General features: G+C 36.4%; 2 protein-coding genes across 2 annotated transcripts in view; both read left to right on the forward strand.

Annotated features, from left to right (window-relative positions):
• MTHFD1 (methylenetetrahydrofolate dehydrogenase, cyclohydrolase and formyltetrahydrofolate synthetase 1) overlaps positions 1–10,089 on the forward strand; it is a 56,159-nt gene extending 46,070 nt beyond the window's left edge. Inside the window, exons 24-28 of the mRNA XM_074290353.1 lie at positions 473–650; positions 4,288–4,395; positions 4,898–5,050; positions 9,701–9,794; positions 9,930–10,089. Of these exons, the coding sequence (XP_074146454.1) occupies positions 473–650; positions 4,288–4,395; positions 4,898–5,050; positions 9,701–9,790 (529 nt within the window). The 3' untranslated portion in view covers positions 9,791–9,794; positions 9,930–10,089. The remainder of the gene's footprint in view (positions 1–472; positions 651–4,287; positions 4,396–4,897; positions 5,051–9,700; positions 9,795–9,929) is intronic.
• A 5,314-nt stretch (positions 10,090–15,403) lies between these two features.
• AKAP5 (A-kinase anchoring protein 5) lies at positions 15,404–27,028 on the forward strand. The gene is made up of 2 exons (XM_074290354.1): positions 15,404–15,689; positions 22,421–27,028. The coding sequence occupies exon 2, from the start codon at positions 22,750–22,752 to the stop codon at positions 24,097–24,099; it is 1,350 nt and encodes a 449-aa protein (XP_074146455.1). The 5' UTR covers positions 15,404–15,689; positions 22,421–22,749; the 3' UTR covers positions 24,100–27,028.
• Positions 27,029–27,220: the final 192 nt, after the last annotated feature.

Genomic DNA, 27,220 nt, shown 5'->3' on the forward strand with positions numbered 1-27,220 from the left:
TTTAGCTAAAGCCCTAAAGTAGAGGTCCCTTGTATTACTGGTGTGGGGGAAGGAGTGATGCTTTTGTATTATTATCTAACCGTCAGTCCCCAGTTCAGTCTTTAAATGGATATTCAAGTGCTGACATGCCTTGTACAGTGTTCTGACAGCACTAGATCTGCTGTAGGATCATATGACTTAGAGTTTGTCATATTTCACAGAAGGTATTTGGCTTTGTCATCTTCAGGTCTGTATCATAGCTCTTTACTATACTTAGTAGCAGTTAAGACCTTTTAATAATTTACATCTAGTAGTCAACAAGCATTTATAAAGAACTTACTATATACCAGGCACTATGCCAAGTATTGGGAATACAAATAGAAGTAAAAAGAGAGCCCATCTCTATCCTCAAGGAGTCTAGCCTGCATAAAGACTACCTTAGATCTATCTTAATGTGGAGGCTATTTGGCAATATTGAATGCTGTCTTTACAGGACTGATACTGAAGCAGAAGTGGAGCTGGTTGTCCGTCTGGCTAAGGAAGCTGGAGCCTTTGATGCTGTGAAGTGCACTCACTGGGCAGAAGGGGGGAAGGGAGCCACTGCCCTTGCTCATGCAGTCCAGAGAGCCTCCCAGGCACCAAGTCACTTCCAGTTCCTCTATGATGTGGAGGTGAGTGAGATCTTTTTGTGACTGACTATCTGATTGGGTTCTGTCCTGGGCACTCTGCTACTCTCTTGTTCTCACTTGGTTACTTTAATGATCTCACAAGAATTTAGTTACTATGGATCAAATCCTCTCCATCCCTGCTACTAGAATAGTGATACAGCAGGTTACTCTGGGGAATCAGTTGTGCTACTGAACAGCATTCTGCTATTCACATCATCCATTGGAGCAGGGATCCTCACATTGAGAGTTAAATTTAGAGCTCAATCTTTTGCATTTAGTAAGATATTTGTTCTTAATATGCCATACATACACGCAGAATGAGTGCCCAAATAGAGGCAACTTAAAGAATAGAAAACCTTTTTCTTACCACCATCCTAACATGAGAAGGAACTGTGCACTTTTCAGTTCACCTTCTGATTATTCCGTATCTCAAGAGTTCAGTGAAATCCTCAGGTGCAGAATAGAATTGCCTTTATAGAATTTGATCACTTTTGACATTAGTGGTAAATTAAATTTGCTCAGGCTCAGCAAACATGTTCTTATAGCATAAACTCTATAATAAGGTTAATTCACAGAGCAGTTTATTTTGTTTTCAGTCCTGTATTCTGGTCTGTTAGAATATTACTGGATATAAAACAAGATCAATAACCAGCAACTTGGTTTAGAACATAAGAATGATGTTTTAGTTCTGCTCAGATCTTTTATATAGGTTTTTGTTGGTGGTTGTGGTATTCATTTTCTATACCATGGACTTTGAAGTATGATGTTTGTGTAGAACATTTTGGCGGAAGAAACCATCTTGAACATTGAGAAATGCTCTTATTTTTTAAATTTGTCTACAATAATATCTTCTGTGTCAAGAAACCTCATTAAGCTAAGAAAATAGCAACTGATAATACAGTTATATGAGTGTGGTGATAGGGTAAAGGGAATAGAAGAATCCATTAGCCTCTCAACCTTCAGTTAACTGATCTTTTTCCTTAATCCTGCATGGATAGCTGGATCTCTTCTTTTTTGACTATACTTCACTAAACTACTATTTCTTATAGAAATGCCTTCATTAAATTACAGTTTATTGCCATACTTCAGCCTTTGTAGAGTTATTACCATGAGACTCATCTATTTTAATTTCTGTATCTAAGGATACACATACAAAGGATGAAACAAACACTAGAGTAAGCTTGCATTCTAATGGAGGACAATACAAGTACATTTCAAAATATATACATCATAAATATGAAATTTATACATATATGCATGCATATGGACAAGAGAGTTAAACAAAAGGTAGTTTGGGAGGGACGCCATTTTGCAGAAGATAGATGGGGTCTGGTTTACGTCTTTAAGGAAAAGAAGTATACTTATGAGATGGCAATGAGGAGGGAGAACATACTAGGCATGAGGCACAGTCTAGTCAAAAACACCAAGACAAAAAAAATGGAGTTAGAAACAGAAAAGGGACATTTTGGCTAGATCAAAAAGAACAGGAGTGGAGAATAATGTCCAGTGAAGCTGGAAAAGTGGATTGAAATCAGATTGTATAGAATTTTAAAAGCTAAACAGAAGAATCTTATTCTTGAAGCTATTTTGGTGTACTGGAAAAAAGGGCATTGGATTTTCAGTCAGAAAAACTGATTTCGAGCCCTAGTTCCCTCAAAGACCATAGACAAGGTATGCTTCCATGTAACATAAGGGAAGTGATCTAGGTGGTCTCTAAAGCTAATTTATAATCCTAGAAAGACACAAAAAATAAAATCAAAATTGTAGGTTATAGTCAGATTATAGAAAGTATGGCCTTCAGGGAAAGAATGTGATTTTATTTACAGTTTTGTATGGTTTTGTTTCTATTTTCTTTAATCAACAAAGCAATAGGATAAGAACTATTCTTTGGAAAGATCTTTTCAGGGACTAGTGTATATGGATTAAAGTGGTGGGTAGAGACTAGAAGGCTGATGCAAAAAACTAGTTGAGAAGAAATAAAGACCTAAATTAGGGTAGTAACCATGTGAATGAAAATGAGACTCATTTCAGAGGCATGGCAGAGATGAAATTAACAAGGATTTAGTGACTAATTAAATGTGGGAGATGAGGAGGAAGGAGTTGAAAATAACTGATATTTCTCTCCTGGGCAATTAGGAAGATTTCATGAAGCAGAAGGAAGAGGATCAAGGTTTATAGAGAAAATAAATTTAGTTTGGGATATGGTAAGCTTGAAATACTGGGTTAGTAAATCCAGGTGAAGCTGTCAGTTAGGCAGCCATGGACTAGCTCTCAAGACTTCCAGTAAGGTTTGGACATAATTCTCATAGAAGTGAACTAAAGCTGTGGGAATGGTATATCAGAAGAACAATTTTTAGATTAAATGAAGTCAACCAACATTTATTAAGCTCCTATTATATACCAGGAACTATGCTGAGTACTGGGGGTATAAAGAAAGGTAAAAATCATTATCTCAGGGAGCCCATTGTCTAATAGAAGAGGCAGCTTAAAAACAATCATGTTTGCACAAACAAGATGTATGTGGGACAAGCTAGTGATGATTGAACAAGAGAAGGCACTAGCATTAAGAGGAATTGAGAAAGACTTCTGGCAGAAATTGGGATTTTAGCTGGGACTTAAAGAAGGCTGGAAGATAGGGAGGAGAAGAATTCATGGGGAGATGGAGGTGAAGAAGGAAATAGTATCCAAAGGCCTCTGAGTGATGTGAGAGAAGGAAGAGGGGAAACAAAGGAGCTCTTAGGAAGTGAATTCGGTTTGCTTGTTTGGGGAGGAGGTTGTTAGGGGATTGCAGTTTTTTGTTGGTTTTTTAGCATAATATAAGGGAAAGGTCTCAACATAAAAAGTTGGGGAGAGAGGAGTCATGGAACAAGATTTGAGAAAGAGTATTTAAAAAGTACAGAAAGACTACTATGAGTGAGATGTTACAGATAAAGGATAATAAAAATAATGTCTTGCTGAAGTGAGGGCTCAATTGAAATAATATGATCTGAAGTTGTAATGAACCCAGTTGACACAGTAGAGAAAGGAGAGAAGATAGTGGATAGTGGGAGTAATCCAAAATGCATTTTTGTGAGGGCAAGATCAGCAATTGGATTACAGAATAAGGTCCCCCAGAGAACACAGCAGTGCGCAATGGAACTGGTTCCCCAAAAATGACGGATAAATCTTTCCAGGCCTTTCTAAAGAAAACTTGTTCATCATTTTTTTTAGAACAATAACAGTGCTGAAGGATTTTTAACTTTTAGTGATGCCTTTTGATTTTGTTTGGGTTTTGGGTGGGTTACCCTACAGATACTTTCCTTAATATCTCTTGTCCTCATCCCATAGAACTCTTTCTTGTCACCAAGAAAGAATTAAAAAAAAAAAAAAACACACATTAAGCAAAGCCAGTACATTTGTATTTATCATTTGGTACTCAGTCCTTATAAGAATGGTCATGTTTCCTCCTTTGTTTTGGTGGACATATAGAAGCAAAAGAAATGTCTATAATACTAGAACAGTATTTGGAAAATCTGACACATCTGAAAAAGAGAAATATTTTGTGTCTTTTTCTTTTCTCACTCTGTGAATGTTCTTATAAGTGACTACATGACAATCATTCCCTTGTCTCCTTCTCCACCAATACACCCACCCCCCCCAGCTCCCTGTTGTAGACAAGATCAGGATAATTGCACAGAAAATCTATGGGGCTGATGACGTCGAATTACTGCCAGAGGCTCAGCATAAAGTTGAACTCTACACAAAGCAGGTAGGAATTTATGGGTTTTATTCTTTTCTTTACTACTTTAATGAGAATGCAGAAGGAGCATTGAACTAGAAACTCTGTCTCCAGTTTTATCAGGTTGTTATTTTGATGGGTTTCAGGGTTTTTTTACCTATAAAATGAGGCACTTGGATGAGATGCTGTTGGAAAGCATTGGTAAAATATTTGAATCTTTTGCCTTATCAATACAGCTGCTACAAACTGTATAATTTGAATACTAGAAACAAAATACTTCAGCTATGCTTTAGATTTCTAAGTGTTTTAATCTCTCATCCAACTAGTATCTGATATATTTTTAGTCTTTGATAACTACATATAAGGTACTTGTTATTGAAGTCTTACCAGATGAATACAAAAGAAATTAAAATCATTTGGCTTTAGAAAGAAGTGTAAAGATCATGACAATTACAATGCTTAAATGATGTTGTATTCAATTAATTTAAACATTTCTTGATTATTCCTTCCTACCTTCTTCCTTGCTCTTTAGGGATTTGGAAACCTTCCCATCTGCATGGCTAAAACACATCTATCCTTATCTCATGACCCAGAGAAGAAAGGTGTACCCACAGGTTTTGTTCTGCCAATCCGTGACATCCGGGCCAGTGTTGGTGCTGGCTTCCTGTACCCTTTGGTGGGGACGGTAAGTGCTGCACAGAGAATGATGCTTGAGATGTTGTTGATTATTATGCCTCCTATTTTAAGTTTATTCCCATAGTCACCAGTAAGTAGCTAAATGGACAAAAGCTTTGTTGCCTAAGGAGGAAATTGGAATCAGACCTATCAGAATGATTACTCCTGCTGAGTACATTGTTTGGTTGCATTTAAGTATGGTGAGAGTGCTGCCTCTGCTGGATAATAACCTGGAGTTTTTTTACATCTATTGTGTCTTTGAGCTCAGGATGGGCCTTGTTCACAGAAGAAGTAGGTGTGGTGCATTATATGGGGACACCAGGAAGGCGCCATTTCCTGCTCCTACCCCCTACCCATATCTCTCTGAGTTTCATGGCAGGTGTCTGAAATTCTGCCATTAAAGTTTTATTTCTTTGGATTGGAGAATTGTCCCTGTTGAAAATGTAGGTCCCAGGAGGGATAAGGCATTAAGTTGAATAACTTATATTTTAGTGTGTTTGTTTTCTTGGTTCTTTCTAACTTGGAAGCCAACAAAAAACTTTTCATAAAGGGAATTAGAGATTGAGGGAAAATAGGATATTTAATGCACAGTCCTTATTTACAGTTTTACTTCAAGTAACTTCATTTACATTAACCTTTCTTTGTACCATGTGTATCTTTCAGTTCAATTTATTACCTTTGAGTACCATAGAGCATGAATTCAGTTCTTTTAAGCATTTATAAAATACATTCTACAAAAAAGTTGACATATTTAAGTCAACTGAAACTATACAAGTGAAAGATAACAAGTTACTGTGTTTTAGAAGACAAATTAATTTTAAATGAATTTTTTTCATTGGTATGTCTTACAATTTTAGTATTACTTACTGTCTTTTCTGAAACAATCCTAGTCTTAAAAGTTTGAGCCAGTCAATTGTACCAACAAATAAAGGTGATTTTTAAATGAACTTTTTTGTTGTTGTTGAGGCAGTTGGGTTTAAGTGACTTGCCCAGGGTCACACAGATAGGAAGTGTTAAGTGTCTGAGAACAGATTTGAACACAAGTCCTCCTGATTTCAGGGGTAGTGCTCTATCCACTGCACCACCTAGCTGCCCCAAATGAACATTTTAAAAGAAAATTTAATCATTTTAATTGCTTGCATTCATTTCTTAATATATTCCCTCCTCTCCCACTAGTTAGTAAACTATTTCTTGTAGCAAAAATAATTTTAAGAAGGGGGGAAGCAGTTTATTAAAACAATATGTTGTTTCTGACAATATAGGCAGTTCTTTACCTTTGTAACCAAAAAAAAAAAAAAAAAAGGTATATTTTCTAAACTCTTCTCCTGAGTCAAATTTGGTCATTATAACTACATAGCATTCAATTTTGTGGATTGTTTTTCCCATTTGCATTGTGGTTATTTTATATATTATATATATATTCTTTTTTTTGGCTTCACCTTCCTTCTTCAGTCATACAAGATTTCTCTTAATTCTGTTTAAAAAATTCTTTATATTTGTCATTTATTATTATCATTCGCTTGTTATTAGCATTCCATTACATTCACATACTACAGTTTGTTTAATTATTCCCCACTCAGTGAGTGTTCTTTTGTTTCCAAGGCTCTACAGCTACAGTGTTAATTTGAATATTTTGGAATATATGGGAAATTTCTTTCTTCCTTGAACTGGAGTATATGTCTAGTAAAATCTCTAGATCAAAGGATATGAAACATTTTGGTCATTTTTTTTTTTTTTTTACCTAATCTCAAATTACTTCATAATAGCACCTTCACAGTACATTTTGTTTTTCAAAGTTTAATAATCACAACTATATTATTTTGCATTGTTAAAGATAAGACATCAATATTAGTGGAGAATTAAAGACATAAAATAAGAGGTTAAACCAATTTATTTATATATTTATTTATTTTTAAGCCTTCTTCTTGATTGGGAGAGTAACAATAGCCTGTTCAACCCCTTGCTTCAGATTTACCATTTGGCCTGTATGTCTAAGTCAGTGGAGCATGTATCTTAAAACCTTAAATGAGTATTGACTATAACTGACTGTAAGCTTTTTGTCTGCTTGAACATAGTCTCAGCAGTAATTTTGTTTCTGAAATTCACATGTATACAATATTTAATAGCAACTCAAAGAATTCCATTATTGAATTGCCTGTTACCTAGTAACACTTCCTAAAGATATCAAGTAACAGATTTCTCAAAATCTGCCTGAGCAGTGGGTAGGTAGGTTGCCTTTTATTCTACACATTGATAACTTTTTGCCAAAGGATATGCTGGGAACTTCACAATGTCCCATCAATTGTTTTTAGCATTTATATGAGGTGTTCCTTATTTTACTAACATCTTTATGTCTTTATATAATTGCTAATTTTTACATCTTTATTTTCTGATTGATCCTGTTTTCCCTTTTTACCTTAAACTCCAACTTGATGTCATTTTTAAACTTCTGGTCATAGATCATAGGTGGCATTTGGCACTGAATGCTAACTAACTCAGAAGATTTCTGAGTCCCTGAATTTTGTTTCAGGAATTTCTGATTAGTATAGATGATCCCACTCACATAATAAATCCCATGAAATGGTTGCATCGTTTGAATTTGGGTAAGAACCAGTTACCATATTTACCTAATTATTATTTGGAATAATACAAATTCAGATACACAGGGCCACTTCACAGGATCCATTATTTGTAGTAATCAGGACTTAGTTATGCTTAGAAATGTCAACATTAGATGATACAGTTTTTAAATTGCATTGTATTACAGAAGATTGTTCAACTGATCCTTTAAGTATGTTTTTATACTTTTTTTTTGTTCAGTTTTTAGGAATTCCACTTCAGATGTTTTATATTCAGTCTGCATTTAAGGTAGCATTTGTGTATTTTACCATTATATAAAATATTATTAAAATCAAAATGCACGGTGCAAAAGTTTAATTTTTAAGCATTTTGATTTGTACTTTAACCTTGTTTTCCTGCCTATCCAGACCAAAAAAAAAAAAAAAAAAAAAAGGTTATAATTATTAGGAAATAAAAGCAAAGACCTCAATGCTTTAATAATGCATTTAAGTTATGGCTTGTCTTTGGTTTTTGGAAGTAAATTAAACTAGTAAGAACACTGACAATAAAACTATATGTTCTTGTTTAAAAAAACAAACAAACCTGTTTTTTACTTAAATACACGTCTTGAAGAATTATTAGGTAGATTTACATATATGTTCAGTTTTGTGAGTAAATTAGAAAGTCTGCTTACTGAGAGTAATCCATTCTTTAAAAAAAAAAAAAAAGCTTTTATCCTTCTCATTTTACTTTGTTTAAACAAGGAAAAAATTCCTTTTCCTATTTTATTCAACATTTGTTGAGCAGATATCAACGATTGGAAACCTTTATATGGGACAATTTCATGAATTCAATTCGTTAATTTTGTTGAAAAACTAAAAGGCAGGCTTACTTTACAGGTCTAGTGCTAATTGGGTTAATTATAAGAATTACACATTTATATAGGGTAGAGGTCTCTCAGTCTTTTTCTTTTTAAGTAATAGAAAGCAGAGTTGGCAAAGATGACAAAATATAATTATAATTGTAGTTCATTTTGGAGACTTTTCTGGAAGACATATGATATATTGTTAGTGAATGGTCTGACCATTCTCAAAAACAAATTGTAATAATGCAGAAAAAAGTGACTAAAATCTCCATCCCCAAAGATTCTCTCTTCATTCACACATATGCTAGAGAAATCAGAGGTCAAAAAGGTCCCCTATATACCAGAATATTTCTAACTGTAAGTCTTGTGGTAGCAAAGACCTGGAATCAGAAATTACCCACTCATTAAGAAATGGCTAGACATTGGGGACATGAATGTAATGGAATATTATTGTGCCATCAGAAATGACAAATAGGAGAAACATGGAAAAACTCAAATGAATTCATGCAAAAGAAAGTAAATAAAAACAAGAAAACAATATATGCAGTGACTACAAGAATGTAAATAGGAAGATTACTAAAAATAGAATTGAATTTTATGACTGAGAAGAAATAAGAGAATAATACCTTCCTCTTTTCATTGATGAGGGAGTAGGGGCCTATAAATATGGAATGTGTTGGTTAGTTTTGCAGAACTGTTGTTATTGTTTTCATCTCTAATACAAGGAGAGGCTTGTCAAGGATAGATGGGATTTACTAACACCCTTTTGCTTTTACAGCACATTTAATTTCTGATTCAGAAATGTGCTGTAAAAGCAAAAGATATTACTAAAACTATTCAAATAAATAAAAATAAAGCAAAAAGTAAGCATAGTGTTATAAAATATTGCATCAAAAATAAAGAAACCAGAATCAGAGTCTGGGCTTTTATTAACTAGTTGTGGAACCCTAGATTCCTAACTTTTCTTATTTCCTCACTTATAAAAAATGAGAACATTGGGCTTGATGAACTTTAAGGTTGTCTCCAACTCTAATATTCTTAATTCTGTAATACAGAATTTTTAAATGATAGGATATATAATGGATTCTTTAAGGAAATTCCATAACTATTCAAGTTGACTCCCTTGACTGATAATGAGAAAAATAACCACTTGACTTTATTCCTTAGTTTGGTTCTATAAGGTAGAGGGTTGTTAAGATTGAATTGCTCATTTTTACAATTCTGATTGTTCCTTAGATGAGTACAATGCCTGGTCTCCCAACCCGGCCCTCTTTCTATGACATTGACTTGGATCCTGTATCTGAACAGGTGAATGGATTGTTTTGAATTGGTAAGTTAAATATTCAAGGAAGACCCCTTCTATTTTTATGAAGATTTTAGAACATAAAATAAAGATTTTATATTGTAATGTTCAGCAGCAGAAAAGAATGATTATTATTACTTTAATTTTTCTTTTCTTCTCCAGATTAGGTGTACCTTCCAGAAACCACATTGGAAATTTACCCAGAAGCCTATATTTGTAGTGCCTGATTTACATAATCATGTATAGATTTGCTTACATCATGGAAGTCTTTATCAGTCCTTGTGCAATTCAATTAAATAAAATAATTTTAATATCTTTTAAATTGTTTATTGCTTATTTCTAATTCTAACATCTCTTCCCCCTTTTACTTTCTTTCCCTTCTTGATATAGAATCAGTACTACCTCTGCTATATGTTTAACTGTACCGGCTTCTGCTTTTGCTTTAATATCCCCTACTGAATAGGTGACAGTACAGGATTTTAATAAGGAGAAGATCCCAATCCATCTTGCCCATTTTACAGATGAATAAACTGAGGCTTCGTCATATGGCTTGCCCACGGCCACACACAGAATTAAGATCAAAGCCAACACTAGAACTTGGGTCTCCTGAGTCTGGGGTTCTAGAGACATATAGAAAATAACTTCATGAGAGAACAGATAGAAAACTACTGTTCCTTAGTTCTGTTAAGTTTCTTCTATTCTAGTACTTTTAATACATAATAATAAAATCTAATTATAACTAGCATTTATGTAATGCTTTAAAGTTTGCAAAGCACTTCACATGTTAACTTATTTGATCCTCAAAAGTTCTGGGACATAGGTACTATTATCCCCATTTTACAAATGAGGAAACTAAGATGTAGTAATCCCATAAAACTTGCTTAGGTCTCACAGCTAATAAATGTCTTATGCAGGATTCAAACTCGGGGCTTTCTGACTTGAAGTCCGATACTCTACAAATTCATCACCTAGCTTTTAGCTCGTATCACAGAAGCTGGTAGGTAACCCCAAACATGGAGAATACCAAAAAAGAATCTTGATTGGATATTACTTTTAGACAAAATATAGAGACTTCCCCCCCATGATTGCCCTTGATGACATCTGCTTCAGAAAACACTAATAATGCAATGCTTTTTGAGTAGTTATGTATTTAATAATAACCATAATAGCTAGTGCTTCTATAGATTCTTAAAAATTTGTGTAATTCAAAGGCAAAGCCTTTACCTAGGTAGAAATTCCTGCCCAAATCCACTCCCCAGTCCTTGTGGGTTTGATTCTGTTTTATCCTGTATTTCTCCTCCCTTTCCCAAACAGGAAAAGCTGTCTACATTCAGTGCTCTCAGTCTTTCTGGATTATCATCTGTACTTCTCCTTCCTGTCATTATAACCAAAGGCCCTATACTAGGTCTTCATTTCTACCTTTCCTCCTAGTGACCTTATCACTCTTATGAGTTTAATTATAATTGCAAATGTATAAGTATTCAACCCATATCTCCTAAATTCTGCTCCTGCATTACCAACTGCCTAACTGGATGTCCTAGGGTAGGCATCTCAAACTCAACTTGTCCATTGCATTTTTCTCTTGTTAGACATGTTCACAATCTTAGAGCCTCCTCTCCTGCTCATTCTCCTGCACCTAATCTATCCAACATAATGCCAACCTGAACCTGACTTCTGACGCCCTGTTCAGTCCTATTTATTTCCATCATGTCTTCATCACATAACACCTTGGCTATCATCTCTGTTGAGACTCCTCACCTCTTGGACTACCGCAATATCCTTACTGGTATCTCTCCATCATCTCTTTCCTCTCCGAATTATATTCCACACATCTGTGTTTACGGGTCTAAAGCTATCAAAACTCCAGCAATTTCTCTCTTGCTTTTAGGATAAAATACAAACTCATGTTTGACATGATCCTTCACAGTTGGGGCTTGGTGTATCCTTTCCAGACTTAGTACACCTTTCACATATTCTAGCCCAGTCTAATTGGTCTAGACATTCCTCTCACAGGCTACTCTAGTTAATACTATCTCTGCCTTTTTTCAATCTAACCTCCACTTTTACTTGTCTAACTCTCTGTGACCCCATTTAAGGTTTTCTTGGCAAAGATATTAGAGTGGTTTGCCACTTCCCTCTCCAGATCATTTTACAGATTAGGAAATTGAGACAAATGGGTTAAGGGACTTGCTCAAGGTTACACTACTAATTAGTGTCTAAGGCCAGATTTTAACTCAGGAAGATAGACTTTCTGACTTCAGGCACAGCCCTGTATCCACTGTATAATCCCCAATTTCCTTCAAAGCTCAGCTCAAGCCCTACCTCCTCCATGATGTCTTTCTAACATCCTCCCCACACCTGCCACATTTCATTATACTATATTTCTTTTACTTATATTTCATCTTCATCTTCCAAATTGGAGTATCAATTCCTCCAAGACAGGGTCTGTTTAATTTTCTTTATAATTTCAGTGCCTAGTGTTACTACTGGGCTTGTATCTCAAAGAAATCTTAAAGAAGGGAAAGGGACCGGTATGTGCAAAAATGTTTGTGGCAGCCTTTTTTGTAATAGCTAGAAACTGGAAACTGAGTGGATGCCCATTAATTGGAGAATGGCTGAATAAATTGTGGTATATGAATGTTATGGAATATTATTGTTCTGTAAGAAATGACCAGCAGGATGATTTTAGAAAGTCCTGGAGAGACTTACATGATCTGATGCTGAGTGAAATGAGCAGGACCAGGAGATCATTGTATACTTCAACAACAATACTATGTGATGATCAATTCTGATGGACGTGGCTCTCTTCAACAATGAGATGAACCAAATCAGTTCCATTTGTTCAATAATGAATAGAACCAGTTACACCCAGCGAAAGAACTCTGGGAAATGAGTGTGAACCACTACATAGAATTCCCAATCCCTCTGTTTTTGTCTGCTTGCATTGCATTTCCTTCATAGGTTAATTGTACATTATTTCAAAGTCCAATTCTTGTGGAACAATATAACTATGGACATTTACACATGTATTGTATTTAACATATACTTTAACATATTTAAATGTATTAAATGTCTACCTGCCATCTGGGGGGAGGGAGTGGGGAAAAGGAAGGGAAAAATTGGAACAAAAGGTTTTGCGATTGTCAATGCTGAAAAATTACCTACGCATGTATCTTGTAAATTTAAAAAATTGTAATAAAAATATTTCAGTGTCTTGGCACAGCACCTGGTTTATAGGCATTTAGCAGATAGACAATAAATTGGACCCAAAATTCATCAGATCAGATTAAGCAGTGCTTTTAATGGTCCCAAGCTTCTTCCTAAAAATTTTTTTAATTATTATCTTCTAGTGATTCTATATGCCAGTGAGTCATAATATACAAGTCTTTGAAGAATCTGGTGCTAGCCAACCAGAGTGTAATGAGAGATGCATGGTGAACATGAATGAAAAATTGCAAGCCAGAAGAAGCATATAGGATAGCTCCTTAGAGATATTTGAAAAAAAAAAAAAAAAAAAAAAAAAAAAAACACCACAAAAGTCATGTAATAAGAGCTCAGGATAACTAGTGGTCTGCCCTTATTCTTTTTATGATCTTCCCCTTTCCCCCATGGGGGATTTATGTTAGGACATGGGCACAGCTATATAGGATGATAGCGTGGATGATTTGCCATCTGCACTGCTGGGGAAAAAAAAATCATTTGGATGAAATAGATCCATCCAAGAAAGGACTTAGAAAATGCAATGGTGAACTATTGCTTATAAATCAGGATATTAAAATTAACTGCCTTTGTCCTTCAACTACTCCATTTGAAGGTTATTAGTTTCATTGCCTTGTGCAGAATGTGGGAGACTCCTGTTCTTGGAACATGCCTAAAAAGATGAATACTATTCCAAGCAGTAAATCTCAAGTGAAAATTTGTTGCAAGTACTGTTCTCCTGGGGAAAGAATGGTAGATCCAAGGCTACCATCCCATGCAGAGACAGCAAATTTTAATGAAGTATTCTTGCTAACTAGACAAGAGAGGCAAGCGAGCACTGACAGCAACTCTTAAATTTTAGATGGCCCTAGGGGAAAACCAGCTGCTTTCCCTACTTAGAGTTCTGGGCCTATTTTCTTCTCCCATTCTACTTAGTAGGGTATCCCCTCACTTTCTTTACAAAGCCACAGAACCCTTCTAGGACAGGAGCTGTGTTTTTGATCCCAAAGCCCAATTTAGGCAGAATATGCCCTCCTTGCAGAATAACTGAGGAAAGATTTGTAGCACTCCTTTTGCTAAATAGTAATCAGGATCATACTTGCATGCCTGTTTATCAGGAGTTGGGAATGGGTGGCCACATGAAACCTACAGATGTTTCCCATCCTCAGCCCCAGCTTAGACAAAACAAACATAGGAATTGATCATCTGATCCTCAGAGTGCTTGAGCTTTTCAGGAAGCTATCACCACTTGGTGTAGTGAGAAGAGAAATGTTCTTGGAATCAGAAAATAGGGATTTCAGGAGCAATTCTGACAGTAATGCAATCCAGCCAATCTGGCCTTCCTTCTGCTTCTCACTCATAACACTCCATCTCCTCCCTAGGTGCCCTTGCTTTGATCATGCTGCAAAATGTACTTCTTTCTTACCTGTCCCTATTTTTATAACTCAGCTCAATCATTATCTTCTGCATCAAATGCAATTACTGCCTTACCTCCTAAACTACCTTGTATTTAATGACTTTGAATATATTTGTATTTATACTATGCATATTTAAAAACTACTTGCTCACTGCAGGAAGGGAATGGTTCATTCTTTGTACTTTTATCTATATCACCTAGAACAGTACCTGGCGCGTAATAAATTATTTAATAGTTGTTCATTGGTTGCTTGCTTGCTTGACAAGAGAAGAGCAAGGCACGAATGGATCTCTGTTGCCTACAACTATCTTCGTGGTTATATTAGTACGGACCCCTTTCCTCCTGAGCTCTCGGGGGCTCTCCATTTCTGGCCAAATCACATGGTCTTGCGGCTCTAGGACCTCTCTTCCCCTCCCGATTTAGTGCCAGACGCCCATATAAATCCATCATGCATCTCATCTCACCTTCTTGCCACACCTTTCCTTAATCTTTCATTTCACCTTCCCCCCCCCCCCTTGGGATATGGATATTCGATATAGAAAAGAGCAATAAATTCAGCTCCTCCTAGGAGGGTCTTTTCCATTTCTTTGTTTTGAGTGGCATTTTCATGCTCTCAAGGGGGCTCCCTTTCCACGATCCTTCTCTATGTCCGCTGTCTCCCCTTTAGATGTCCTGGACGTCAGCCCCACCAGAATGGGGAGACTTAGTGCAGGGAGGGAGCTCCCGCCCCCTCTTCCTGCCCAGCCCCAGGCCCATCACCACCAGAGCTCCCTTGACTCCCCCCTGCTGTCAGACCTGGTCGCAGTCCCCGAAACATGGGTTCTCCCACCCTCTGCCGTCCTTCCTTCTTCCTCTCCTCTCCCTCCTTCCCTCCCTCCCTTCGTCCTGCTCTCCTCCTGCAAGCCCTGCCGCCTCTACACTTGAGGCTGCCGCCCCCTCCAATTGGGCAGGCTCCCCATCTATTGGTGCTGCCTCCTGCCAGTCTGTCGGGGCTAGCTCCGCGGCACTGAGCTGGGGAAGGGGCGTAACCCATTTTCGAGCTGCACATCTGTCCGAGGCTGCAATAAGAACGCTAGCGGTGGGCTCAGCTTTCCGCTCCAAGGAGCCGGGATTGCCAAGGCATCTGTAGCCCTGGGAAAGGCAAAAGGTGTGAATCGCGGGTTCCTGTGTGGTTTTTCGGGTACTCCGGAGTGCAGAGCTCCAGGATCTAGGAGTTTGCAGAGGCAGCAGAAAATCTGGACCTAGAAATTGTGTGCCCACCGTGCACCGGCCGGGCTCTGGAAACATGACTTTACCCCCTTGGGGAGGTAAGCAAGGAGCTGAGGGCACCAAAGGTTCCAGGGGCGGGTGGCAAAAAATACATGTGACTGTCATCTTGCGGGAGAGGGAGTGGGTGGGGAGCAGTACTTCCCAGACTATAGAGAGTTAATGGGGGAGATGGGGAGATAACCTTAGTGAAGTCCCCTTCCAGGTCTCACATATGGCTTAGGGGTAAATGGGCTCCTATCCAGGAGTCTTTTGTCCCTTAGAAAAGACCCCCACATTGTTAGGCATGTCTCCATTTTATCACTGCTTTGTAGCATCTCTGCAAAGCCTGTTAGATTGGGATTCCCTCTACCCCAATCTTCTTTTTGGAAAATGTGACACTGTCACTATAGCTAATTTGTAAAAGGATGCTTGATTAGCTTTGGGATTAATTAATACACTGTGTTGTGCAGCATCTCATTCTCCAAAAGTGTATTCTAGCTTATGTTTGTGTTTTCTGATGGAGTTGATTGGAACTGAGAAAATATAATTACATTAGATACAAATTCATTTTGATCAGAATTCAATTAAAATTCAGATGCATCTGAGGGGGAACACCTGTTACTATGCATTGTAATATGTTTTTTTGTATTTGTTGAATTGAGTTTTAGGCCCTCTGTTCTTGACTTTAGAAGGACCAAGTTGAAGTCCTTTCCAGGTCTAGATCTGTGATCTTATGTATGCTTTCTATTTTTCTCTCCACAAACCACAAGGTTAGTTGCAATTTGCCTTTTAATTGTGATTTCACCATTTTTTCATATGAATCAGTAGGATTCTGTCTGGAAGAAAAAAAATAGAAAATCAGATTCTTCACCATTTGTGCCCTCATTGTTTGAAGAAAGTAAGAGATTCCTGGAGGGGAAAGGGAGAGAGAAGAGAACCTTTAGTGCAAGTGTGAACACATTTTCTTCCAGACAGCATATGAAAACCAAGCTCCCATAAGAAACTGTGATAGAATAGTTATAGCCCAGGGTTGGAAATTAGGCTGGCTATGTATCACACTAGCTCCATGACTTTAGATAAGCTATAGAATCATAGACCCAGAGTAGAAGGGGCTCTCAAATACCAGTTTAAGATTGTATAGGTGATGTGGAAAGTAAGATTTAAATCCAAGTCTTCTGACCTCAGGTCTCTTCACTAAATTATGCTTGCATCTGTGAAATGATCTCTAAATGACCTTTAAGGTCACTTGCCAGTTCAGATATTTTATGATTCCACAAAAAAAAAAAAAAAAGCAGCTGATAAACATTATTTGAAGGGGGAAAAAAAAAAAAAAAGAAATGGTAGCCAGCAGGTTAACCAGAATGAATGGTAAGAAAGCCAGAAAGCTGTGGGGTGTCTCTTCATGCTGAGAAATCTTTCTGAACCTTCTAACTGGTTTCTGATTTATGCAGTGCTACAAACAGCACACTGTACAAGGAAAGGGGGATTGCTTACTGTGTCAGTGGGAAGACATAGCTTGCAAGATTATTCCCTTTCTGTAAAGATTTTCTTTAAAAAATTTTAAATAGCAAGTAAAGAAAAGAACAGGGTGTGTATGGTAGAAAGCAAAGCATGCTAGGTTTGGCCTGACAGTACCAGGGTCAAGTCTACACTCAGCATCTCTTAGTATCTTCCCTCTGAGATTATTTCCAGTGTATCCCTGTATATCTTGGTTCTACATCGTCGTTTGCATCCTGTCTCTCCTAACAGACTATGAGGTCCTTGAGAGCTGGGACTGAATTTGTTTTTTTGTGGGTTTTTTGGGGGGGAGGGGGTTAGATTGTTGTTTTGTATCCCTGGCACTTAGCACAGTGCCCATCACCAAGTGAACATTTAACTATACTTGCTTACTGCCTCTGTGGCCTGGGGCAAGACAATCAGACAATCTGGACCTAAAGGGCATGGAGGTGGAGTTGGTATGGATAATCTCTAACTCTTCTAGATCTAACTCCATGATCACATGACAATTCTTTTAAAATTTCTTAAAAATTATGAACTTAATAACTGGATAGGACTGAACCTCTGATGTCAGTGATAAAAGGATGGGGAGATTTTACAATGCAAGTCAAACCTTTTCTACAAATTATAACGTTGTTTAGCACAATGGTCCCCTAACTTTTACATTCACACAACTCTATCAGCAAAATCTTTTTCATTATGCATTCTCAATATGTGTATGTTTACTTATTTGTGAATTATATACATGTACTACTGTAGGGTTAGGGCAGCTAGGTGGCGAAGTGGGTAATGCTGGGCTTGGAATTAGAAAGACTCATTTTCAAGCGTTCAAATTCAGCTGTGGATACTTCCTAGCTGTGTGACCCTGGCAAGTCACTTAACCCTGTTTGCCAGTTTTTTTCTTCTATAAAATGAGCTGAAGAAATGGCAACTCACTCCAATATCTTTGCCAAGAAAACACCAAGAGTCAAACAACTGAAAAATGACTTAACACTGATAATTATGTACATCATAATAACATAAAATAATAGGACATTTTAAATGTTAAGTGATTTTATATTTAACACTGTAGTGATAATTATGTACATTATAAAACATACAAATAATAGGACATTTTAAATGTTAAATGATTTTATACTAGAGTCAATAAAAACCTATTGAAATAGACTAGTACTTTAGGAAAGTCACTTTAGCACTTGAATGCAGGATAAGTTGGAAGGGAGAGAATTGAGGCAGGGAAATCAATTAGGAGGATTTGGTGATGAGAATCTCAACTAAGATGGAGGGCTTTGGGAGCAAAGGACACAGATATGAGAAATGTTGGAAAGGTGAACAGGACAAGCCTTTGCAGTTGAATAGATATGTGGGATAAGGAAGAAGTTAAAGATTATGTTGCTGAAGATTACCATTTGAGTGAACATGAGTGGTGCTCTAGAATAACTTACTGAAGTTCAGAAGGCAAGTGGATTTGTGAAGAATTATAATGTAGTGTATACATAAAAACTATCCAATATGATTCACTCCATCATACTTAAAATGGGGAGGCAGGGCAGGGTTGTTGCCCTGGAGCTGTGTTGTAGGGGTGTATCTGGGGTACAAGAAATGTATTTGGGGGGGTTTTCACAATAGAATCCATAGGTGCCCAACTAGCAGTATAATTGTCCTGAGAAGCCAATTCAGCAGAAGGGAGAGAATGGATCCCACAGCTAGTACTTATTTGTTAAGTGTCTGAGCTTGTATTTGAACTCAGGTTTTCCTGATTCCAGGATTGATGCTCTATTGCTGTGCCATCTAGCTGCCCCCAAATGAGATATGTGTGAAGCACTTTACCAACTGTAAAGTGTTATGTAAATACTAGCTATTATTATTATTATTTTGGGAATAAAGTCCTAACATTGGAATTAATGGGTCAAAAGCAATGATCATTTTTGTGATCAACATATTCCTCTCCAAAATATCTGTACCAGCCTTCAGACACACTATTTCAGAAGGCCTGTTTGCCTTCAATCAACAAGCATTTATTAAATGCCTACTAATCCCAAGGGACACAAAGAAAGATAAAAAATAATCCCTGCCTTCAAGGAGTCTGTAGTCTACTGAGAGGAACCATATGCAAAGAATATGTAAAAACCACATCTGGACAGGGTAATATGGAAGTGATCTCAAAGAGAAGGTATTAGTATATTGTGTATTGTGCTGTTCATCCAACATTCTCAGAGAACCACTGGAGAGAATTGGAATAGATGGGCTACCTGCTGGGGCTTGAAGGAAGCTGGGAGAAGGGGAGGAGGAGGGAGAGAATTTTGAGCATGGGGGAGAGCTGGTGAAACATCTTTGAGTCAGGAGATGAAGTGTCTTCCACGAGGAACAGCCAGCAGACTTGTGTCACTGCATCAAAAGGTCCATGGAGAGGAGTAAGGTAAGAAGGCGGCAAGGTTAAAGAGCGTCAGAACCCAGAGGATTTTATATTTGATCCCAGAGGTGAGAGGGAGTCAGACAGGGAGCTTATGGAGAAGAGGGTGACATGTTCAGGGCTGCACTTAGAAAGATCACGCTGATGGGAGAGACTGGAGACAGACCCTTCTCCCACCGGAATGCTGATGGTCTTTTCCTGGGTGGTGAGAAGTGAGAATGTACAAAATAATCAACAGGCCTGAATTTTTGCAATGAAATTTACAAAGCAAGGTTCTTGGTTCAGAGGGTGGGTGGGAAAGGGGGAACCAAGAGAGGTTTGGGGAGAGCCGAAAAGGGTTATGGGATGGTGACTCAATTAGGGTGTCATCAAGGGAGAAGATTGCCTTGCTTTGGCAAGGACCCAGGAGAGCTTACGTGTGGAATGGATTCAGTTAGCTCCTAGATGTTGAGGAGAAGGACTCTTATCCTCTGTGTCAGGTTAAATTAAGATTGTCTCAATTTGTATTTCTCCTATAATCATCCTAGATATAATGATGTAGTGTTATTGGTTGTGGATAACCTTCTATGACTCCACAAAAACACTAGAGTGGTTTGCTATTTCCTTCTCCAGTTCTTTTGACAGATAAGGAAACTGAGGTAAGTGAAGTTAAGTGACTTACCCAAGGTCACATAACTAGGGCCTGAGCCTGTATTTGAACTCACCTCCTTCTGTCTCCAGGGTTTAGTGCTCTATCTGCTGCACCATGTAGATGCCCCATAGAAGTAGCATAGAATAAGAAATAACATTAGGCTTGGAGCCATAAGGCTTGGGTTTGAATCCCAACATGGTTGAATCACATAACTTCTCAGCCTTAGTTTCCTTATCTGTAAAATTGGGATAATACTGCTTATCTCAGAAAAGAAAAATAAAATAAAATAAAACCCTTTGTACACTATAAAGCATTATGTGGGCTACAAAATGTATTTTTCTTTTACTTTACCCTCTCTGCTTAATAACAGCCTACATTTATGTAATGCTTAATAAAAAGCTTTAAATGTGTTATTTAATTTGATCCTCACCACCACCCTGTGAGGTAAATGCTATTATTATTTCCATTTTACAGTTTAATAAAATGAGGCTAAAGTGTCTAAGGCAGGATTCAAAATCAGGCCTCCAAGTGCACTGCTCTGTCCATATGGCAATATCTAGGTACTTAGCATACATGCTAAATAAAGTGTGAGCCATTCAAGGCTGCCCATACACTTATGGTTTATTTCAGAAGACAGAGTTCTCAAAATACATAGCTCCAGTAGTCTTTGCTTTTATATCTGTTCAAGAAAACTTCTGGTACACTGAATTCACAAGAGGACCAATGAGTAATTTGATCATACTAAAAGTGTTTTAAGAGAGTGAAATGATATCATAACCCAACTATGATTCTGGCTTTCATCATTTAATATTGGGGTGAAAAAATATATAAGATCATCTTATTCTGGTCTTACCAGTACTACTTTTATGATAATAATTTAAATGTTTATCACAAATGGGTAGTATTTGATTAAGCAAGTATTTACCTGCATCACAAAAGGCATCAGGTATCTAGGGCTAAATTGGTTGTGCTGGTAAAATTTTATCAACAAGATATTTGTTTTGGACATTTTCCAAGGAAAAGTTTTACCCATTGTGTTTTTAATTATCATTAATGAAAATTCTCTGGATTTGGATGAACTATTATCTCATACTTTCTCTCTTTACTACCACCATACAATTCTTGTAGTGTGAAATAACTCTTAAAAATCCTGTGTCTAGCGCATTATTTCAGTGGATGGAATCCAAACAAGGATTAGAAGCAAACTTAAATGCTGGCAATAAACTAGGAAAAAAACAATAAAAAACAACCAACTCATTTATATCCAGAAAGAGATTTTTAAAATAATCTACATTTATTTTTTTTTAAATTCCCTAAGCACTGACAAGCTATTTTATGCTTACTCCATAAAGGAGGTAGCCACAAGAAAAATCATAAGATTTTTGCTAACAGGACTCCTATGGATTAATGAGGTAGCAGTTAGCTGGTAAAGTGAATAGAATCAGGAAGATATCGTCTTGAGTTCAAACCTGGCCTCAAATACTTAATAGCCTGTGAGGCCTTGGGCAAGCCACATAACCCCGTTTGCCTCAGTTTCCTTATCTGTAAAATAAGCTAGAGAAGGAAACAGCAAACCATTCCAGTATGTTTATCAAGAAAACCCCAAATGGAATCATCAAAAGTCAAAAATGACCAAACCACAAAAACATTAATTCTTCAAAACGAGTTATTTTCTTTATAAATACTTAGAATCTAGTTAGAATTTCATTATGCTCTTTTTAGATTAGAAAAGTTTGATTTCTCTACAAATACACACTCAAAACCAAAGCAGAGAGTTAGGAGAAAGGGAAGAATTCTAATCTCCTTTAAAAATAATCATCTTTTTATTTAAAAAAAAAAAAACAGTAGTTTCTTCTCTGGCCCTCCCACCCCCAAAAAAAGTCTTTTTCATTTCCCCAGAGAAAAATGAGACCTTTATTATCTCTATTAAGGAACATGCATTTCATAAGGAAATGAGTCTGATACTGCTGTCTTAACTACATGTCTGTCTGCATCCATTTCAAGAAAATCATTAGAATAATAATTAAAATATCACAATGTATTACTCAATTTTGTATAACATATTAAAAGGAAAGAATTTTTTTAAACAGGGAAAAAAAATTTGTTCATGGCAAAAGTTTAAGGTCAGTTTGTTTATATTTTGCTGCCATCAGCTTTCACAATAGAAACATATGGTGGAAATAGAGTTCTTCAATAGAAATATCCTCAGAAAACAGTGAAATGAAATATCACTTTCTCTTTCTTTTCAGGTTGATCATACCAGTGCAGAAGAGTGCTCTTTAGGGGGAAAAAAAGAAGCCAACATACATCCAAACAACATTTTTGATGGAAAAAGTAGAACTACAAATAAAAGAGAATCCAGACTTTTTTAAAATCCATAAAAAATCATAAAGAAAAACATCTGTGTAGAACACTTGTACTTGCAAAAGGGATAAAATAAAAAAATACCAAAAAACCCCAAAACAAACAAACAAAAAAAACCCAACCCTGTCATTTCACATGATATTTTCATCAGCTTTTTTCCCATAAAAAAACTAAAAAAGAGAGCAGATATATTGTTTTCTAGAGACTGAGTGTGATGCAAAAAATGGAGACAACAGTGGCAGAAATTCAAGTAGAAAGCAAGGATGAGAAAGAATCTATAGACATAAGTCCTCAGGCTGAGGAGCAGGTTGAAAAAGCATCCATGATTTGTTTTAAAAGAAGAAAGAAATCATCGAAAGCTTTGAAGTCTAAGAATTGTTCTGAAAAAGCACCCCATCATACAGGTCCAAGCAGTACCAAAGATCACACAGAAATGGAAGCTTCAGATCAGTTTCAGTCACCACAGGGGACCTGGGCAGCGATCAGACGTTTTATCACTCGACAAAAAAGGTCAAAATCTTCAAAGAAACAAGTCCCCTTAGATGCTAAAGCACAACCTAAGGAAAACACCGATGGCATCAAACCCACTAAGAAAAAGGCTCGATCCAGGATTAAAATTCCCTGCATAAAACTCTCGAGAAGCAAGAAAAAATGCAGCCATTCCCAAATCATTGAAGAATCTGAATGCAATATGGAAGTAAAGGAAGTTACAGGCAGTTTAGGTACAGAGATCCAGATTCTTCAGGAAGCTCCGGCTGTAAAGGAAAAATTAACTGCAGATGTAAGTGGAGGTAACTCCCAGGGAGATAGTGCAAAGGTGCCACAGGTGAGTGACATCAAATCTTCTGGGGAGAATGTGGCTTCCATAGAACTTGGAGCTGATACAGAGCCTTGTGCTACTCATACAGCAGCATTAATCCTAGAAAAAGATATGGAAAAGACAGAGGAGAAACAGGTTGTTAGCCTCCATCAAGTAAGTCTCCCTGAGACTTCAGAAGTGGGACATCAGCTCCCCCAGGAGAATACGGAGGTCAGTAGTGCTGTGGTAGCCGCTGAACCCTCCACAGAGCCACCTGCTACCCCAGAAACACAGGTCATGGAAGAAACAATTAAGGATGTCATGGAACAGGAACCAAAAGAGGAAGAACGTGAAAATGGAGGTATGGCTTCAGAAAAAAACAAGTCAAAAGATACCACAGTGTGCTTCAGTGCTTTCAAAGAAAACACAGTAAGTCCAAAAACACCCCAGTTAGAAGAAAGCAAAAGGATGGAACCAATTGCTATTATTGTCACAGACACTGAAGTCAGTGAATTTGATGTAAAGAAATCCAAAAATGTCCCTAAGAAATTCTTAATTTCGATTGAAAATCAGCAAAGTGAGCCATTTTCTAATGCTGTATCATCCAAAGGAGTTAATGATTTTGAGGGCAGAACTTCTGAGCAGTATGAGAAGCTTTTAATAGAAACTGCTTCCTCGCTTGTCAAGAACGCCATTCAGTTGTCTATAGAACAACTGGTGAATGAAATGGATTCTGATGACAACAAAAGAAACAGTCTTATATAAAAAAACAAAAACAAAAAACAGAATTTCAGCTCATGTTTTCTTTAATGGAAACCCAATGAAGAATTATTTTACATTTTATGACATCATTAATTCAGAAGAATCACTAGAGATACATTTACAATCTCCAAAACTCAATAGCACTAGCTTCTGTCTAGCTGAGATGAGAATTTGGACCAGAAATGTACTTACTATATTGCTCCTTAATGTCCTTTGATGATAAAATCTTGTTTCATAAAGCAATTCAGTTCTGCATATACATTAAGCCTGCAGTTTCAACCTCCTCCTCTTTTTTTTTTTACAATGCAATTTCGTTATTATAATTGTGAATATGGTGAGCTAGTTTTATAGATGTATGAATTATTGTGGTTGAATAGCTAGCCAATGGTTTTACCTCAGAAACATAATACACTGCTATATCTTAATTTCAGAGGCATATTTGTATGTTCACAAAATGCATATTTTAATTAGGAAGAGGCAGTTTTCTGTTCTTGATTTTTCTAAGCTATTGGCAAAAGCTGCATTAAAATGCCTTCAGTTGGTGACTAACTGGAGAGCTGTAAATGTTACCTTAATTTCTCCCTCCTCTATACATTTACATTGATACTCTTGTTCCTCCTTTTTTACAAGAGGTATCCTTGACAAGGGGTGGGGTGGGGGGGTTGCCGGAAATAGGGAGATTAGTAAAGCATCACTCCTCCTTAAGTTATGGTATTAAGTTACCATGAAAGTACCTTGGCACTTTTGGTTCCCTATCCCTCTAGCAAGTAGATGGGTTAGTAGAGGGATAACAAATTCAAAGAAAGGTAGCTTAGCAGCTTTAAACCCTTTGAAGAGCTCAAACATTTTCATTTTGGGAAAGCATCAGTCAAATTTGGCCAAAACACCAAGTTATTTATTATTTCTTTTATTAAAATTGTGTGATGTTTCCAAAAAAAACCATGACAGACTGTTCTGGTATCTGCAGAACTAATTTTTACTTTAAACAAATTAGCAATTCTGTGGTGGAGAAAGATGAATAGAGCATTTTCCATATTCTGCTCAGAGAAGGTGGCTTTTTTTTTTTCCATTCAGAATTTAGCTACACCAACTATGGAAGAGATCTTTGTAACAAATTAAAAGGAATTTTTTTTTCTTAGAAAGAAAAAATAAATACACTATTATGTTTTGTCAGTGGCAAGAGTTGAACTAAATAATAGATATGACTGGCTCAATTTAGACAACCTTAAAAAGAGAAGTGAGCTATTATTTAGAATAGGGTCCCAGTTAGTTGATTGTTAAGAAGGGGAGGGAAGGGAAACTCACCATTTCTGTTTCTATCAGTGATTGCCTTTCTAGCTCAAAGGAGAGTCATTTTGCCACCTCAGTATTTGACCAGAGCAAAGGCTCCCAATGTTTCCATATGACTACCTCACAGAGGAGCATTTGGTCCTAGAGCTAAATTTTGGCAAGCTCCAAATGGGGTGTTCCCGAAGGCAAGGAAAAGTATTGACTAGATATGTAAGATATCTATATTACAGAGAGTTACATTTTCCTGTTAAGGAAAAAAAACGTTAATCAACCAATTAGAAATGCTTTACTATAGTGTGGATTTTTATATTTTATGATTCATATATAGTGAATGTTACTACTTTGAACTACAAAATTTTTTTTGTTCCATTCCATATACACGTTTTTAACATAAAAAGTTCTTTACCCTGATATTAGAAAATTAAATCAATTAACACAAATGTGACAATGGGAATTTTTGCTCCAATATAAAAGTGCAAATTTGGTCCCCCTTCCACTCCACCCCCCATTTGTGTGTCCTCCATGCTTCCAAATCTGAAAAGGAAATACCAGCAATTTCTCATGCAGTCAAATGTATCATCCACAGTTGTCTTCAGGGGATATTTTTTTAGGATACATGAGCAAAGACTCAAAAATCAAATTTTTAAAATTATATAACCTTACTTTTTCAAATGACTTCGGTCAATAATCTCAAATTTTCTCTATGTGGTGCTAACAGATTTGGATGCTTTCTTTTTATAACTTGCTAGCAAATACTATGCCATATTTATGAAGTAAAGAATTTTAAAACCCTTATGTACATCCTTATGTACTTTAGTTTTGTGATGGATACAATACCCATTTATTGTAAATGCCTTTGTGCCAGTGGACTTATTTGAATTTTAAATAATTATTCATAGCAGATCAAAGATAGAATTTTTACTAACCACTGAAAATGTTTTAAAAGGGGTGCCATGCAATTAAGCAGGAAAATTTACCCTATAAATTTTATGTTGTTCCAGTACCATATGAAAATAACATTATCACTAAATGCAGAAAATGACTTTAAACTAGCTCTATCCATTGCTATGGATTTTTCACTAGCATATTATTGGGATTAGCATATTATATTGGATCACTTTTGCAATGAGACATATTTTTGCTTGCATAGTAAATTTCTTATTCTTCAGTTATCCTACTATAAGCCATCAGCTAATTAAATTAAATAGGACTCCAGCCAGAAAAATTAGTCCAAATGTAGATTGATTGATTCTCTTCGTTTACAAGCTAAGCCTTGACATGCCTTCTAATGAGCTGTCCAAATCATTTCAATTTATGGGAATTTAGGGGATATCAGTTAAGATTTAGGAATATTTATATCAAAGATTTCCTGCAGTGATAATAACTGTTTTAAATTGGTTGATTTTTAAATATATTAAACCAATTAGAAGCAATGTTAAGTGTTTTATTCTAATCTTAATTCATTTGTTAACATCATGGAAAGAATAGGCTAAGAGGAAGATATTAATTTTCATAAATTTCCTGATTTCCAAATGCTAATCTGCAACCATAGACTAGGATTCTGAGTTTCACTTAAATCTCAAAATTTTGTCACAATGGTGGATTACTGGCTCATTAAATATATATATATATATATATATATATATATATATATATATATATATATATATATATATATATATATATATATATATATATATATATATATATATATATATATATATATATATATATATATATATGTGCATATACATCTATATTTTCTACCCTGCTCTGGCTTTGAAAGAGTGAATTATCTGGTTCAGTTAGTTTTGGTTAGAGTCTCATGAATATC

The sequence above is a fragment of the Sminthopsis crassicaudata genome, chromosome 2, assembly GCF_048593235.1.
Source record: "Sminthopsis crassicaudata isolate SCR6 chromosome 2, ASM4859323v1, whole genome shotgun sequence".
NCBI lineage: Eukaryota > Metazoa > Chordata > Mammalia > Dasyuromorphia > Dasyuridae > Sminthopsis > Sminthopsis crassicaudata.